This window comes from Vipera ursinii, assembly GCF_947247035.1.
Source record: "Vipera ursinii genome assembly, chromosome: 5".
Lineage (NCBI taxonomy): Eukaryota > Metazoa > Chordata > Lepidosauria > Squamata > Viperidae > Vipera > Vipera ursinii.
This window is the reverse complement of record NC_139518.1, coordinates 65363054-65380553: the sequence shown is the minus strand read 5'-3', so window position 1 is coordinate 65380553 and position 17500 is coordinate 65363054. Positions and strand designations below refer to the sequence as shown.

At 35.2% G+C, this 17500-nt stretch overlaps 1 protein-coding gene across 5 annotated transcripts in view; it reads left to right on the top strand.

The window, feature by feature from the left end:
• EBF3 (EBF transcription factor 3) overlaps positions 1-17500 on the top strand; it is a 194199-nt gene that overhangs the window by 120851 nt on the left and 55848 nt on the right. For 3 of the 5 annotated variants that reach the window (XM_083364114.1, XM_083364111.1, XM_083364113.1), the window contains exons 7-8: positions 9846-9927; positions 15498-15615. In XM_083364114.1, the coding sequence (XP_083220240.1) occupies positions 9846-9927; positions 15498-15615 (200 nt within the window). Of the gene's footprint in view, positions 1-9845; positions 9928-15497; positions 15643-17500 lie in introns of all 5 variants that reach the window. The other 2 variants (XM_083364112.1, XM_083364110.1) reach the window with 1 other exon arrangement.

The following is a 17500-nucleotide window of genomic DNA, read 5'->3' as shown; positions in this document are numbered from 1 at the left end:
ATAAAAGATGTAATTTTGATTTCAAAATAATGAATCCTTGTCATAGATAATGCAGTTTAATTGAGAGGTCTTGTGCCCTTCCTTTAGCAATATGTTCAAAGGAAAATCAAGAAGCCTAATGTCAAAATTGTTGATTTTTAAAAAAGCCTATGAAGTTCTCAAAATCCTTCTGAGCGGAAAATTGACCCCCCCCCTTTTGACAAGAGTCATCCTCCAGAGGACGTACAAAAATGTGCCCTTACTTAGTTCTGTATTTAAACAGTCAGCTATTTAAACGCAGTACTTCTATTAGGGCTACCATGTCTGTGATTTAGAAAATTATTTGTGGCCATCTCATTGCCCATTTCAACCCATTAGTCCTCTTGTATAACTAAAACCATAAGAATGTCTATGAATCTGCCTACAGATATTGCAAGAAGCCTCATGTCTTGATTTCTTTCCATCTTCTTTATTAATACTGGCCATAGGAGGCATCTGTATTTTCTTCTGTGTTGTGAAGTAATTTGTGGTATGAGTGTGTGTGTGTGTGTGTGTATTGAGGATCTAATCAGGAAGGGTACATACAATATGTGTTGTCCATCTGTGTATTTCCCTCTTTGACAGAGAAGGATGGTACAGAAATGTGAAAAATAAAAAAAAATGTTAGTGTATTTTTGTAGTGGAAAACAGAGGCCAGGTTTTCGATGTTCTATGTTGGGCCACATGTTTGGGAAGCTTATAATGGAGAAGTCAGCATTGTTTCAATTTCTGCACAGCAACCTCTCTCATAGCTCATACAGCTTTGATGCACCTCTTAGTCTATTTTGTTCTAAAATGGGAGAACTTAACCGATGTTTTTATAATGTCTTTATAGCGGGGACTATCAGCATCCCATTTAATTCGAACTTTATAAACCTTGGGTTTTTAGGTTGGTGTTGTGTTTGGGTGTGTGAAAGAGCAAGTGAGGGTAGCACTGTTAGTTGTGTTGTTTCAAGCGCTACGAAAACAATAATGGTGGTGACTTGAAATGAGTTCAAAATATATTCTTTATCAAATTCCTCTCTTTTTACTATATTCTACTTAGAGTGCATTTTAATTTAATGATAAATTGAAGCTTCAGCTATCGTAAAATGGCAGTAAAAATCTAAACTGATATAACCACACTGCAGCTCATTATTCCATTTTACATGAAACAAACTTTTACAGTTTGTATGTTGAAGGATTTTAGAATGAGACAGAAGATAATTATGCTTAAAGCACTTTTGATATCGGATAAAGAGAAAAAAAGGGAGCATCTGAATTGTAACCAAGTTTCCAAACTCTAGCTATATCAGCTCACAAAATTAAACTGAAGGTAATTCCAAGTAACCAGATTTCCGAACTCTTATTATATTAGCTAACAAAATCAAAATGAAGGTAATGCTAAGTAATTTTGGATATTAACTATAATAAAATCTCACCTTTCTTTTCTGGACTGGGGGAGATTTGGATTAACAACTTGACCAGGCCATGGTTAAGATCATGCAGTTATATGATGTCATTATGCCATAATGAATTTAAGACTACACTTAAACATCTCTATGCTTTCATGTCCACTTACAGCACAAAGAAAGTCTTATGGATTACTGCAATAAGTATGAAAGCATGAAAGAATCATAAACTTGTGATTTTATTATTCTGTCATGCTTTCGTACTTATTTCAGTTGTTTGTGCTCTAAGTGGACATGAAGCAAAAAGATATTTAAGTGTAGACTTGAATTCATGATGGCATAATCACACCATAAAACTGCACCATCTTAACCATGACCTGGTTAAGTTAAAAGTATCCATTAAGTTCACTATCATGCTGAGTGCAGAAATCCAAATTAAGGTATCTCTGATGAAAAACTGTTTAGCTTCTGCTTGAATATATCTAATGATGGAAAACTTATCACTTGCCTTGACCTTGGTTCTTCTGGTAAACTATTCTTATTTTTAGTGAATTGTCTTAACATTCAACTTGAACCAGTCTTGATATAATTTAAGATTATTCTTGGTCTTACACTCACTTTCTTATTTATTACACCCCTTATGGATTTAAAGGTACTACCACATCTCTCCTCAGTCATCTTTTCTCTGATAAACCTATCCAGTTCCATAATTCTCATAAGATTTCATTTCAAGGCCTGATCATCCTTATTAAACCTGCACCTTTTTCCAATTTTTCTGACTTCTTAATATATGATAACCAAATTAAACACGATAGTTGAGTTGGGATCTGATCCATAATTTGGAAATGATGTAGCTACTTCTACAACATCGTGAATGTGTCACATAAGGAGATTTTTTTTAACCTAGTTTCAAATTTTCACCTATTTTGAAGACCATAGGCAAATATACTAGTCTCTCACATAACAATCATATGTGCTTCTGCTCAGATACAGAGTAAGGTCAGTAACCCTTTGCTACACTGCCCCTTGTGTTGCCATGGCATCTGGCACTCATAAACCTAATTATCAGATATTTTAGGCTTCTTTCTGAAATTACAATCTTACAAGGTTGCCAAGTTTCTTGCAGTAGCTATGGGATGCAAAGGCTGGGTGATATACTCTTTTCATTTATTAATACCTTCAGGGCTTTTTTCAAAAAATAAATCATACCTGTTTTATTGAGATTTCTGAATTTTGAATTCTGCATTTGTGTTTTATTGGTCTGGGAATGTAAATAAATGTGTTTCAGTGAGCACTTACTCCCTTTGTTACTAACTCTCCCATTAGGTTGGGCAGCAGGGCATGCTCTGAGACAAGTCAATCAGGCAGGAGCTAGGAATTGTGCCTTTGCTGTAGTTCTGCTGTACTATCCAAGATTAGTTAGGTCTCATCTCTGGTCACTCTTCTTTACCTGGATAAAATCAGCACTGGAGCACCCAGACCAAGAAAAATATTAAAAAGATTCAGAGACAGGCAATTAAAAAAATTAAGAGTTTCAGAATTAGAAAAGGGAATATATTTAAGCCATTCATGTATTTTGTGCAAGGTAGCAAAAACTCACTACACCTGTCCAACTGTCTCATAGAGCTATATATGTTTTCTTTCAAAATATACAACTCATTTATTAAAAGGATCGTCTCAAAAATTCAATAGTGCAGGGGAACTATCTGTATCTACTAGATTCATCCAGAAAGTATAGTTCTAAATAAGAGAGACAGAATTTATGGATCAATGAAAATACATTTACAAACCAGCTAATTCCATCACTATGAAAGGGATGGAAGTGACAGAAGAAAAGAACGATTGCATAAATCATTATAATTACATATCTTAACTTTTTCCCCCTTCTTCATCAGACTCAGTGCCCTTGTTCTTATTACAGTGTTTTCTGCTTGTGTCACGATTAAATAGATCATGAACAAAAAATATGTGTAATATTTTATATATACAATATAAATGACACCTTGGGTCATTTTTGTCTTTAGTTCAATTTATCTATTTGACTGCTCCCAAATCAAAATCATTATTAATAGTTCGAAGATTTATCTTGTTTTTGCTCTCAGATTTATAATATATGATTACTTTACCTGTTACGCAAAGTATTTAGTCATTTTTCTTCTACGGGTTTTTTTTCTTTAGAGCAACAGATCATGTAGACAGAATGTGATTAGCTACAATTATTTTAAACGAAGCTGTTTCTCAAGAGGAATAGTAGGTGGCTAAGCTTAATTTTTCACATGGAGAAGGTACCATTGAATAAAACATACCACTATGAAGGAAATACTTAAAGGAAAACAATTCTTGAAATGTGAACCACTAGTGCACGGGTGTCAAACTCGATCGCGTCATGTGATGTATCGTGACGTATCATGATGGTTTTTGCCTTTGTGGAGGTGGGGTGGGCATGGCCCGCACATGATGTGTCTGGCCCGTGGGCCGCCAATTTGATAGCCCTGCTTTAGTGGGAGAACAGCTACTGGCCTACATGTGGTTCAGGTAATTTTTGCCTCAGGACCAATTTGTTTCATGAGTTACAATGGCACTGAAAAAAGTGACTTATGGCTAGTTCTCAAACGTCTGACCATTTCAAGATCTCCGTGGTCACATGATTGAAATTTGGCCACTTGGAAACTAGCATGTACCCACAATGGTTGCAGCATCCCAGAGTTACATGACTGCCATGTACGACAATCCCAGAGTCCTAGAAGTTCCAGTCCCAACTACTTATCCTGGAAAATGAATATATAATATTGAACATGGAAATTTATTTTCTTTCCTAAACTTTATAAGAGAGTTTGGGTGAAAAAAGGATATTTCATCTTGAGCATCCCAATTCTATTCTTAATTCCCTTTTCAGAATATGGCAAGATGTGTAGGGTTTTATTCAAGATAAGTGTGAAATAATGATTTAGAAATTATTAATTAAAATAAGAGGAAACTCCTTTTCTCTTAATAATCTATCCTCTTCCAAAGGTTTTTGACCTCAGCCTTTCATAAATTACATTCACTGTCCTGCATATTTTTCTAATTTCTATAATAAGTTTCATATTTATACCATTTCTGTGAAAATTGGTACATGGCAAATCTCTCTAGTTAATCACTAAGTGCTGACACCCATTTGATAGCCCATAATAACATATTGTAATTAATGAATAAATTATGATGATCTGTTCACAGCAATGTGAAGTTGCAGCTGCAAGTTTTTAGCAAAAGTTCTTCCCAAGAACCTATTTTTTATTATTCTTATTAGAACTCTACTTAGCAAATGATATGGCAAGAAAAAGACAAGAAAGTAGATCAACAGGTGGCATTTGAGCAGAAACTTAATAATTTTCAAACAAAAGATTTCTCTAAGGAAGATAAGACTCAGAAACAAACACCTTTCCCATTGTGAGTAAATAACAGGCAAAGGGGGAAAGAACCACAGTGTATATCTTCTTACAGTTCCATAGAGTTTACTAAGGGCAGCTACTCTTTCCAATAAATGATTTTCACATTATTCTCAATATTTACCTTCCTTACAAGACCTGCAGAAGAGACAGGGTGTGGGCAGAACTGAGATAGGATTAAAGTTCATCATATTATGAGCCTTGGTGGAGCAGTGGGCTAATGCCTCCTTAAGTAACACCAGCTGCCTGCAATTAGCGCAGGTTCGAGTCCCACCAGGCTCAAGGTTGACTCAGCCTTCCATCCTTCTGAGGTAGGTAAAATGAGGACCCAGATTGTTGGGGGCAATTAAGCTGACTTTGTAATAATGCCGCTTGGGGTTTGTGTGAAACCCCTAACAAGCAGGCATATACATAGAATGAAGGCTACTGCTAAGCTTGTAAGCCGCCCTGAGTCTTCGGAGAAGGGCGGGATATAAATGGAATTAAAATAAATAAATAAATAAATATTTATTTTTTCCCCTCTGAATATTAGCATCAAATGAAGGGAATCAATATGAATTCTCATAGACACTGACATGTTGATTTGATTTCAAAAGATAAGGAATTCCCTTCTAAACCTGGATTGATATGTATTCAAAAAACTTTTTTTCTTGCTCATTGAATAAGAACTCCAGAGCCCAGTTGATTGTACGATTCCTTCTATTCCTAATACATTTTTTTAAAGTTTAGGAAATGCTACAACTCATAGATGGAATAGACACTTCATGCTCAATTATAGTCGTTAGAGATATTTGACTTTTTAAATTGAAAAATAACATACCAAGTTTTAGAAAACTGCTTTAAGAGCACACAATACTTAACTGTACTTAATTGTGTCAAGTGTCTTGATTTGATATATCAAATAAGAAATATCACTGAATGTATTCCTTACATTTCCTTTTTTAAGTGAATTGTCTGTGTTGTTTTTAATTATTATTAGGGCTGTGTTGGCTGTTGTGCTTCTTCAATACTCTTTAATAGATGTTCAGAGGAAGAAAGAATCTAGTCTTTATTCAATCTATTAAAAACCAAAAGAAACAAAATGGATCCCATCTTAGTATATAACTATCATATCTACTTTTACCAATTTAGCTGAAAAGAATTGATGAAAGAGGCAAACACTTGATTGTATATACTATTTTGAATGTTAGCTTTATTAAAGATCATATGTAGAAATTCCTACATGAAATGTAGGAATTTCATTGTAGAAATTCCCTCTGGATTGGAGGCAAGTGTTTATTGAATCTATTATCCTGAGAGTTCATATAAAATAGTATCCAAAATCTCACAGAAAATTAGTTATTGTATCTTCTGGTTATGTCCTTATTTCTGTGAAGACTCCTTCTGCAAATACCAGCATTTTGGAAGCAAATTTTCCTCCTCTTTAGTAAGCAATGAATCATCCTGCTTCAAAATCTCCCTTTAAAGAAAATCTCTTACAGTGGCAGATGCTGAAAGTACAGTGGTTACTTCAGGTTTTTTCATCTTGCTAACATGTATCAGAACTTGTTTAAGATTCTCTCAGCTCTTCTTCAGTCTATTCATGCTCTCCAGATGGAATATCAGCAGATGGAATTGCTTAAGAAAACTACATTTTCTAAATGATCTACCCCAGTAAAAGGAAGTGAAAGGAGAGATGGTGGCTTCCCCAAGAATAGGTATAGCAACTACAGTGGTACCTTGGTACTCATCATTAATTGGTTCCGGGAGATGCAAAAACGATGTGTGCCAACAAAGTTTTCCCATAAGGAATAATGTACTGAGTCCCAAGGCAATAGATACCAACATGTTCTAGCTTGTGTGTTGAGTACCAAATAAATGATGAGTACCAGGGCAAAATTTTCACATTAAAATGTGTTGAGTACAAAATTTGATGAGTTTCAAAGCAGTTGAGTATCAAAGTACCACTGTACAGATCTTTTTACTTACTTGCCAACTGCGCTGCTGCCAGATGTTGGACTCACTGATACTCCTTCTGCTACTCCTCAGGCCAGAAACTTGATTTCAGGAAAAGACATTGGAATAATAATAATAAGAAGAAGAACAACAACAACAACAACAATAATAATACAACTTGCCTGTGTCCTGGAAACTGGCCTGTGAACTGGAAAAAAATATGAAATATCGCGACCTGGCCATTGAAACTGTGTGATTATGGATGAAACATGTAACAGTGATACCCATTGTCATCAGGGCACTGGGAACTATGTCCACAAACTTTGCAAAATACATCAAGAAATTGCAGCTTTCTACAATAACTTCAGCAATGCTACAAAAAACTGTGCTACTCGGAACATCCTACATTTTAAGGAGGTACCTGGTTGATACCTAGGATGCTGGCAGCAACCCGTGTCAACCATCAGCGCCAGTCAATTTGAATGTTCAGTTGACTGAGGTTCATGTTTAATGAATAAAAGATAATAATAATAACAACAACAACAACAATAATAATAGCAAGGGTAGTACCAATAGTAATAGGCGCTTTGGGTACAATCCCAAAACAACTGGAGCACCACTTGAACACCATTGGCAGTGACAAATTCACCATTAGTCAATTGCAAAAGGCGGCCTTACTAGGAAGTGCTTCCATCTGGCGACGATATCAAACATCCACATCTGCCTAACTCAGGTCCTTGGTAAGGATTTGATAGGTAGACAAAAATGCCAAATCCAGACTGAACATCTGGCGACTGTGCGATGATTAATAATAATAATAATAATAATAATAATAATAATAATAATAATAATAATAATAATAATAATAATAAAAGAAGCAGTGGTTGGAAACTAACCAAGGAGAGAATCAATCTATAAATAAGAAGAAATTTTCTGATAGTTAGAATAATTAACCAATAGAACAGCTTACCTTCAGAAATTGTGGGTGCTCCATCACTAGAGACTTTTAAGAAGAGACTGGACAGCCACCCCTCTGAAATGGGATAGGGTCTCCTGCTTGAGCAGGGGGTTGGACTAGAAGACCTACAAGGTCCCTTCCAGCTCTGTTATTCTGTTCTGTTATAAATAATAATAATAATAATAATAATAATAATAATAATAATAATAATAATAATAATAATAATAATAATAATAATAATAATATCATCCTGTGAGTCTGGTACAGGACCCTTCCTTCCCTATTTCTGGAGGCTATCAAGATCAAGGCTGAAAATCTTGCAAACATACTGCCTTTCAGATTCATTCATTCATTCATTCATTCATTCATTCATTCATTCATTGTACCTTCAAACCTGTGTTGACTGCTGGTGACTGCCTGGGCAAGTCACTGCCATTTTGGGGGGGGGGCAAGATTTTGGAAGTGGTTTGCCATGGCTTCCTTCCTAGGACTAAGAAACAATAACTGTTGGAAGGTCACCCGGCTAGTTTCACACTTAAGGTGGGACTAGAACTCATAGCATCTAAGTTTCTAGCCTGATGCCTTAATTGCTACACCAAATTGGCTCTTGCCTTTCAAAGTGTCTCACTCTTGTTTCCATGGTTTCCCCCCCCCCCCATACACACACCAGTATTTTCTAGGAAAATACTATTGGGCCTTACTAGATCAGCCTCACCTGGTTTGGATTAGATGATAGCATTTGTTTATGGCCATTTGAAGAGTTGGTACTTTCTCCCCAGGGATTGCATCAAGTTTTGATGCTCAGATTTTATGAGTATAGATATGTCAAAAACATTTCAGTGGCTGTCCACTTACCTTCTCCAGTAGCTCTGCTAAATCCATGATACAACTCATGGATTTATTCAGACAAAATGGGAGGGGAAGGGGGATTCATAAACAATTAAATGCTGTGTCTATGGTTGAGAATCCCACGATATCAACATGCCTACATTTCTTACTGGAGAATTCCATTAGGCATTTTCTGTGGTTGTGTTGTAGTAGCACAATTTGTTTCTTGATCTACTGTGTTAGGATTTAGCTGGCATTCAGGGTTAAAAAATCCTACCAGTTTTCAAGCTGCCTTCTTCATCAGGAATTGCTAAAGTGATTATAAGGGATAGGGATAGGGCCTTCTCAGTGGGGGCGCCTGCCCTCTGGAACCAGCTGACGGTGGAGCTGAGGACTGCCCCCGACCTCCGATCATTCCGCTGGGGCCTGAAGACCTGGCTCTTTGAGCTCTCGGGCCCAGGCTGAGGAGACATTCATTTTAATTGGGGTTTTTAATAGTACAGGGTTGATTTAATATTTTTTAAATTGGGTTTTAACTTTTGTATGATTGATTTTTAACTCCCTGTAAACTGCCCTGAGTCCTCAGGGAAAGGGCAGTATATAAATGCAATAAAATAAATAAATAAGTTTTGTTTATTTGTTTATTTTACTTTGAACTTTGAATGGTGAGATTTTGGAGACTTCTTCGTAGGGATAAACCCATTCTGGATGAAATAAACCAAATGCATTTTTCCACATGTATCAGGAAGCAGATTGCATACTGTGCAGCCAATTGGGCCATCTATAATTCTTCTTTACTAAAGCATGTAGAAAATTGTAATACCCCGTAATAATGTCAAGTACCCCAGCCATTTATTTTATGTTGGTTTCTGTTTCTATACTAATATAATATATGTCAGATAAAATTAATATTGCTGAATTTTGCGGAACATATTCTTGAATAAGGTGGTGTAAAATTGTAGATATTCTGACATCTGAATCATGGATAGACCTGAATAAACATTATTAGGATTGCAACATTAATATTATTAAATAGGTTTGCACTGAACTGCACTTTTGGATGGCCAAATATATTTTGCTCAAATATAGGAAGATCATATATATTGTTGCTATAAGAAAAATCTTCAGTCTGGATATATTACTACTTTACTACTTTACTACTTTATAAAATGAGTATATTTTCAGCTATCCATCACTTGCCATTTGTAGCAACAACATATTACATGCTTAAACATTTATTCTTAATGCCTGATTTTTCTAACAAATTCTAATTTTGTATTTTTGTAGATTTTTTCTAAAGTTTTTCCTCAAGTGCAATCAAAACTGTCTGAAGAATGCAGGCAACCCACGCGATATGCGAAGATTCCAGGTACTGTTTTAAAAAAGAATTAAAATTACATACAGACGATTTGTAAGGATTTTTACAGAGGGAAAGCCTATTATATTATTTCAGTACTATTTTTTTCTTTAGAAAGAACATTCAAAGCAGCAAATTTAACCAAGGTTTGTCATTTCCCCAGTAATTGTTTGTCTAATTTAATTGCAAGTTATATTTTCAGTTCTCCTTCAGGAGTGAAACAGAAATTCTGTCTTGTTCTTCTACTTCCCATTTTAGTTATTTCTCTTATGATGAACTGAATAGACCTAAGCAGGACTGTTTCTCCTTGCAAAAAAAAAGAAAAGAAAAGAAAAAAAGAACTTGGAAATATCTGATAATAATTTCCCTACCTTCAGAGCTTTCTCTATGCTATTGAATTACTGTATTCTTCGCAAAAAATTATAATAGAATATAATTTCTGTAGAAAAAGAATTTCTTGAAAGTTGGATTCATCATTGTAATTTTTATGTAGTATATTTTTTAAAATATTAACATGGGAGAAGTAGAATTGTTTTCCAAATCTACCTTGGTTAATCCAAACTACTATAGAACAGTTTATGCTTTAACAGATAATTACTTTCACGAAATGGGAGCAATTAAGAAAAATGTTAAAAAATAACATAATAGAATAACAGCATTATTAAAGGCTATAGCAGAGGGTTGATATGCATAGTTTCCCAATTCAATAAAATGATTCATTCTACCATAAATACCTGTGTAGGAAATACAAAGGTAACACTTAAAAATAACTTCATAAAGTTCTCATTTTCATGCATCTTAAGTTCATGTATCATTGATAATAATGATCCACTGAAAGACATAAAGTACAATTATCCATAAAATGAAACATACAGATGGTCCTTGATTTAGGAAAACCCTTGGAATTTTGGTTATAATTCAGGGCAGTTGATATGCTTGCCACCACATGACCTAATTTGATTTTGTGACCATTTTTAAAACTGTCGTAAAGTAAGTCACCATGCTAGTTAATTGAACCACATTAAGCTAATCCGGCATACCCGACGAGCGTTTGATGAAAAATGGCACCAGAGTTGCAAATCATGATCATAAGACCACAGGATATTGCAACTGGTTATAAACATGAGCTAAACCCTGGCATGAGGTCACATGACCATAGGGAGGGAGAGGGCAACATTTTACAATAGTTGGAAATGCTGTGCAGATTGTAAAGCACCCTTCCCAAGGCTGTCATAACTCTGAATGGTCATTCAGTGGCTAGTCATTAAGTGAAGACTACTTGTGCTAAGTGCAGTTCTAACTGAAGATTTTTCTTTTACTTTTTTTCCAGTTGGTAGACTTATAAAATACATTTTAAAAGATCGATAAAGTCTTTGAAATTTGCATTACCTGAACTTAAAACCTGGAATTAGTAGAAATATCCACTTGCCACACCAGTCATAAGTAATCATGTAGCTGGTAACAGAACTCCTAAAAAGTCTTCCTTCAGCTTCCATAGATAATAAGCCGACTTCTTACAATGTTTAAGTAGATTTAACAGGATGTCAGGTCTTAAACAAGATTTTAAACCTGTTTTAAAAATATATGTGCCAGCGTTTTCATTAGAAGCATGGCAAAAATGAGCCAATCAAATAAAACTAAAGAGAATATGAAACATACTTTTGTGTCTGAGACAGCCACCCTCTTTCCCCCATATTGGTACTCACTGATAAATTTGTAGTGCATATTTAAAGACTTTATCCTTTAAAAATTATATTGTGGGTCTATCAGTTAGAGAAAAAAAAAAGAGGCAAAAACTTGGTTTAGGACTCTACTTAAATATGTTTCATTCTACGGACAACTGTTTTGACAATTCAGTCCTAAAAACACTTTAAACTTTATGTGGTGTATGAATCGTCTTACAACTCATGAAAGCTAAAAACCACTGCCTTAATAAGGCAACTATAGATAGGATGAAATTTAAAATGTTGTAAATAGTTAACAGTGCGAGCCCCTTAAAATGGATAACCAAGGCAAAAATACAGTCTGTGCATGTGTATTTTTGCGGGGGGGGGGGAGATGTTTTGCTTTTTTTTTTTTCCTGAGAAAACAGTGCAGGCTGCAGAATCGCAGACTTCTAGAGAAACACCCTCAGGCTTTTCTCAAGGGGAACACAGATGGCTGCCTCAGAGGAGGCCGAATATACAGGAGAAGGTGCTATAATAGCTGATAGCTAATTAGAGCATGTGGAAAAAAAACAGGATCAAAGGTGATCTAAAACATTGAAAATATAAAAGAATTTACATCTGATGCCTTGTACTCACTGGTTTCCAAAGGGAAAGTATATTGCATTAATTTATCTGTGATACCATTGTAAGTTGTTCCTTTCTTCCTTTCTTTTCTTTCAAGAAATGTGTGATTTTTTTGTCAATATGCATAGAAACTTCCCTAATCTCAGCACTAGAAAAATAAGAAGTGGTTCATTAGAAAAAGAAGCGCAGATACCTAGAGAAATGACTGTACAGAAGTAGTGAAACATTTTTATTTATTTATATATTAGATTAATATCTTACCTTATCTCCAGGATCTCAAGGCAATAGAGACTCACAAAAATCCTGTAAGGCAGCAGTCCCCAATCTTTCTGGTTCCATGGACTGGCGCCGGCAGTAGCAGTAGGGGAGGGATGGTTTAGCACATGCAGCCTAGATCCCGTGCATGTGTAAATGAAGCTTTGCGTGCTCTCCTGCCGCTTGTGCGGGCTGGTTCCCTACAGGCCATGGACCGGTGCCAGCAGCTGACCGGGGTTGGGGACCCCTGCTGTAAGGTATTTGGATGGAGAATAAGTGTGTGGTTCCATTTATTTTGTTTCTCTATGAGTATCTATGGCTGAAAGTGCATCTAGATTTTTTTGGTCTAGTCAAATACTTAACCTAGTCAAACCTTAAGTACTATACACATTGTTGTCACTGGAGTTTCTGTCTCAGTTTGTGATATAATTTTCTAAGTTTGATTTGTAGACTTATAAGCACATATAGGATCCTTAACAATAAATACAACATACGAAAGTGTCTTACAAGTCTATATATGGAATGCAATAGGAAAGGCTTTTCATTATAATGATATAATTGATCATTACAGTAAAATGGCACCTAACATCTAATGGACAGATGTTAATGCGAGAATTTTCATTTTTGTAAGTATTCATTTTAAAATTTGTGCTAAGAAATAGTTGGAAAGCCTTATCCATCACTTTCCTGTGGTGGACACAGCGATAGTAATAGCCAGGGTTAAATGTGCTTCTGAACTTGGAAATAGAAGATCTCCAATTAAAGATAAGAAAGGAAAAACCATTGTCATGGTAGAATAAATCAACATATGAATTAAGTTGATTATGGCTACTTTCTGAATTAGAAGTGCCTGAAGTCGTTTCTGATATTCATATTCACTATGCTGTTTTCAGTTGGAGAAAACATTAGTTATCACACATTAAGCATGCATTCAATCAATCAGAATAGAGTTGGAAGGGACCTTGGAGGTCTTCTACCAAGCTCCTGCTCAAGCAGGTGGCTTTCTCGTCTTCTCTTAAAAACCTCCAGTTACCACTTCTGAAGGCAAGCTGTTCCACCCGTTAATTGTCCTCACTGTTAGGAAGCTTCTCCTTCATTCCAGATTGCTTCTCTCCTTGATTAGTTTCCATTCATTGTTTCTTGTCTTGCCTTCTGATAAATAAGTTGTCCCCCTCTTCTTTGTGACAGACTCTCAAATACTGGGACACCATTATCATGTCACCCCTAGTTCTTCTTTTCTCTAGACTAGCCATACCCAATTCCTGTAACCTTCATCAAATGTTTTAGTCTCCGGGCCCTTATTCATCTTAGTTGTTGTTCTCTGCACTTTTTCCAAAGTCTCGACATCTTTTTTGTAATGCGGTGATGAAAACTGGATGCAGTATTCCAAGTGTGGTCTTACTAAAGCTTTATAAAGCGGTACTAATACTTCGCATGATTTTGAATTCTATGCCTTTGTTTATACAACCAAGAATTATGTTAACTTTTTTTGGTTGCTGCTGCATACTACTGGCTTATATTTAAGTGATCATCCACTAGGACTCCAAGGTCCCTTTCATAGTTACTGTTTTTGTGCCAGGTTTCGCCTAATCCAGGGGTAGGCAACTTCGGCTCTTTTATGACTCATGGACTTCAACTCCCAGAATTTCTGAGTCAGCTATGCTGACTGAGGAATTCTGGGAGTTGAAGTCCATGAGTCATAAAAAAAGCCGAGGTTGCCTACCTCTGGCCTAATCTATACTTGTACCTTTAGTTTTTCCTGCCTAGCTGTAAAACCTTGCTTTTCTCTATATTAAATTTCATTTTGTTAGATAGGGCTCATTGCTCAAGAACCTTTTGGATCCTGAGCTTTTCTTCTAGGGTGTTGGCTATTCCTGCCAGCTTAGTGTTATCTGCAAAGAACCTTAAAGTTCTTTGGAGAGTAATTTATAATTTTCCCTTTGGTGATCAGAATTGTTCTGACATAGATGTGCAAATCCAACATAGGTTAATCTTCTCCTAGTTCTTTTCATCGTATTTTGTGAGTCTTTTTTTTCACTCTGAAGGACGAAAAATGGAAATGTGAGAGAATTGTATATAGCTAGAAACAATATTTCTGTACTGCATGCAGAAAGAAGGCATATTCTTTAAAAATAAAACAGAAAAAAGATGAAGGGATGTAAACATCTCCTTATGTCTGTTTCTATCTTGCTAAGTAATCCATAGGATATTTTAATAGTGCACTAGAATAGCTACAATCATATAATCTCAAAGAAGGTGTCAATATCTGGTCTGGATTTCTTTTTCTCAGATTCTAGAAAACGCAAAAGAAATGTTCTGTGTGAGTTGCACGAAGAAGCTAAAGCCATCCTGCGTCAAATTATACCAGGCCAAGTAATAGTAATGTTTATTATAGTGGAAGGGAATGCCATTTCTTTTTTCCCCCTTTTCAATCTTTAAATGAGACAATTCTTCTATTTTTGAAAATTCCCTGTCCCATAACAGCTATTTATAAGATTGCTTTGTAAATACGATAGCAAAAATGACCTAAAGATCATTTCTGAAGAGAACAGCAGAAAGTTACATATAGCTACTGATTTATGAAGTATTTTCCCCTTTGACTTTGAGTGCTCACAATTCTTCATTTGAAGACAGTCTCAAGTGTACAAATTTTAATTAGATAAACTATCTAATCAATATATCAACAGATCAATCAAAACAGTAGCTTTTAAAATGAGTGGTTAGAGGGGTGTTTCTGAAACAAATGACTGGAAGAATATTTTCCTAGAATTGAATTCATTTGTTAGCATAATAGGAGATTAAACTCTAATTAGTGTGGAGGGTGTTGAAGAAGGGAGGGGAACTATGTGTAGAAAAATCTCTTGCGTTGGCCAAAAAAAGACTGAATTGCATCTATGAATAAGACGGAGTTCATAAAAATAGATACAACATTATACATTTTTTCAGCATGAGCTTTATTGCAATAGGTGCACCCCATTTTCAGAGTGTGTATGCTTCAAAAAAGAAATGTCTTTCTTTTCTTTCTTTACCCCCCAGGTTGTTGTATCAACAACAGTCAATGTGGATGGCCATGTTCTGGCTGTCTCAGACAACATGTTTGTACACAACAACTCCAAACATGGAAGGCGAGCTCGCCGCCTTGACCCCTCAGAAGGTACGGCCCCTTCTTATCTGGAAAATGGTAGGCACACATTTACATGCCTTTTTAATTTGCAATGCTTTCTTTGCACCATTTTTTTTCCACACACCACCATATTTATTTATTTTTCATGGTTTCTTTGTCCTCTGGATTCATTCCATTAAAATGCATTAGCTTTTCTGATTCCACTTTAAAAACAAGGTTGTTCCTTCTTTATTTGCTTTTGACTTAACTTTCTCATAACATCTAACATCTGCAATGTTCAGCCATTTTCTATTCTTCTCTATTTATTTGCTAACAGCTTTTTCTGTTTCAGTTCGATTTTCTTTTACTTTGGCTTTTTGAAATCATCAGAAAAATATACATTATGCATGTAAGTTTGCATACAACCTTAAAAGATGATTAATGGTAGTTTTTGTAAAGAATTTACTATGACTTCACTCACTGGACTGGGTCTTACTGCAGCACATTAAGGCACTATATCTACTCATCCTTTTTTTCCCTAAAAATGTTAGTGTACAAAGAGAAAAGTAATTTCAATTCTCTAAAATAAAACACTGCATGTTGCATATTCAAGCATCTAACATCTGATATTTATCTAGGATTTACGTAAGGCCAAATCCAATCCCAGTTACTTTTATTGAAAGAGCTACTGATACCTTACAAATCTATAGAGTAATAATGGATACATTTCTAAAAGTATAAAGCAATACAGGTTACATTTTACTGAAAAAGAGATAACATTTGTCCCAAATAATTTATATTTAAAATAAAAAAGTTGTCACTGACAATGTAGTAATGTTTTTCAGATAATACAGATCTGAAATACAGATCTTGCCTAATCTTCCTTTGAGAGTTGAAAACATTACATTAAATTCTGCTTTCTTTTCAGGTAAAAATGGTGTTTATTTATGCCGTTAATAGGCTACTTTTTGCCACATATATGATCTTCCACAGCAGAAGAAATAATACAATAAAAATAGAAGACACTATGCTAGTCTGTTTGTTATTACAGAAATAACAAACATGGAGACAACTGTTTGAAAAATAAAAGTTAGGTTTATACTTTTTCAGAACAATAAGAAAGGAGGGGCACGTGAATCTTCTGGGAAGAACAGTTTCAGGATGCAGACATCACAACCAATATTTGGTGAAAAATTGAAACAGAAATGCAAAAATAGCATTAACAGAGAACTTGGTGTCTAATTAGTTGACCTAATGTCAAGTTATAAGCTAGTTGGGCAAGAAATTAATCCTGCAAATAATAACTATTTTATCTACCTTAAGACTTATAAATCAATAGGTTGAATTCATCTATATGTCCTTGCCACTGGTGACAGAAGAGTTCTTTGTCCCATGCTCCCTGTAACTTAAAAAATAATAATATAGAGGGTCAGTGAATCCTGGTGAATTGCAAAGGTTATGATGTGGGTGTAATGATACTGTATTCTATGAGATGCCTTGAACTTATATTACATTCACCAATGTTGAAGAATGGCTTCTTGCATTCCCCTAAATCAGGATAAACTCAACCTTTAATTCTTTCATAATTCTGAAGCCATGCTTATTTGCAAACAGAAAATGATTTCTTCACGTTACTTCTTGACACTGTTTATAATTAAATTATGAATTTTGATTGTAGGGCATGTAGTGATGCACATTAACCTCTGACTTTCAAAAGGTACTCATTAAATTGACAAAAAATAAAACTCAATAGGAGCTTATTGTCATATGATCTCAAATAGATATGACCTCCAAGATATATTACACAGAGAGAGAAAGAAACACAGACACTTTTTCTTATTCTGAACAATGTGAACAAAAGCAGATAGCACTTGTGTCCCCATGCCCATCTTATGCCCTTAAGAATGTAGCTAGCCATGATCACAAACATGATGCT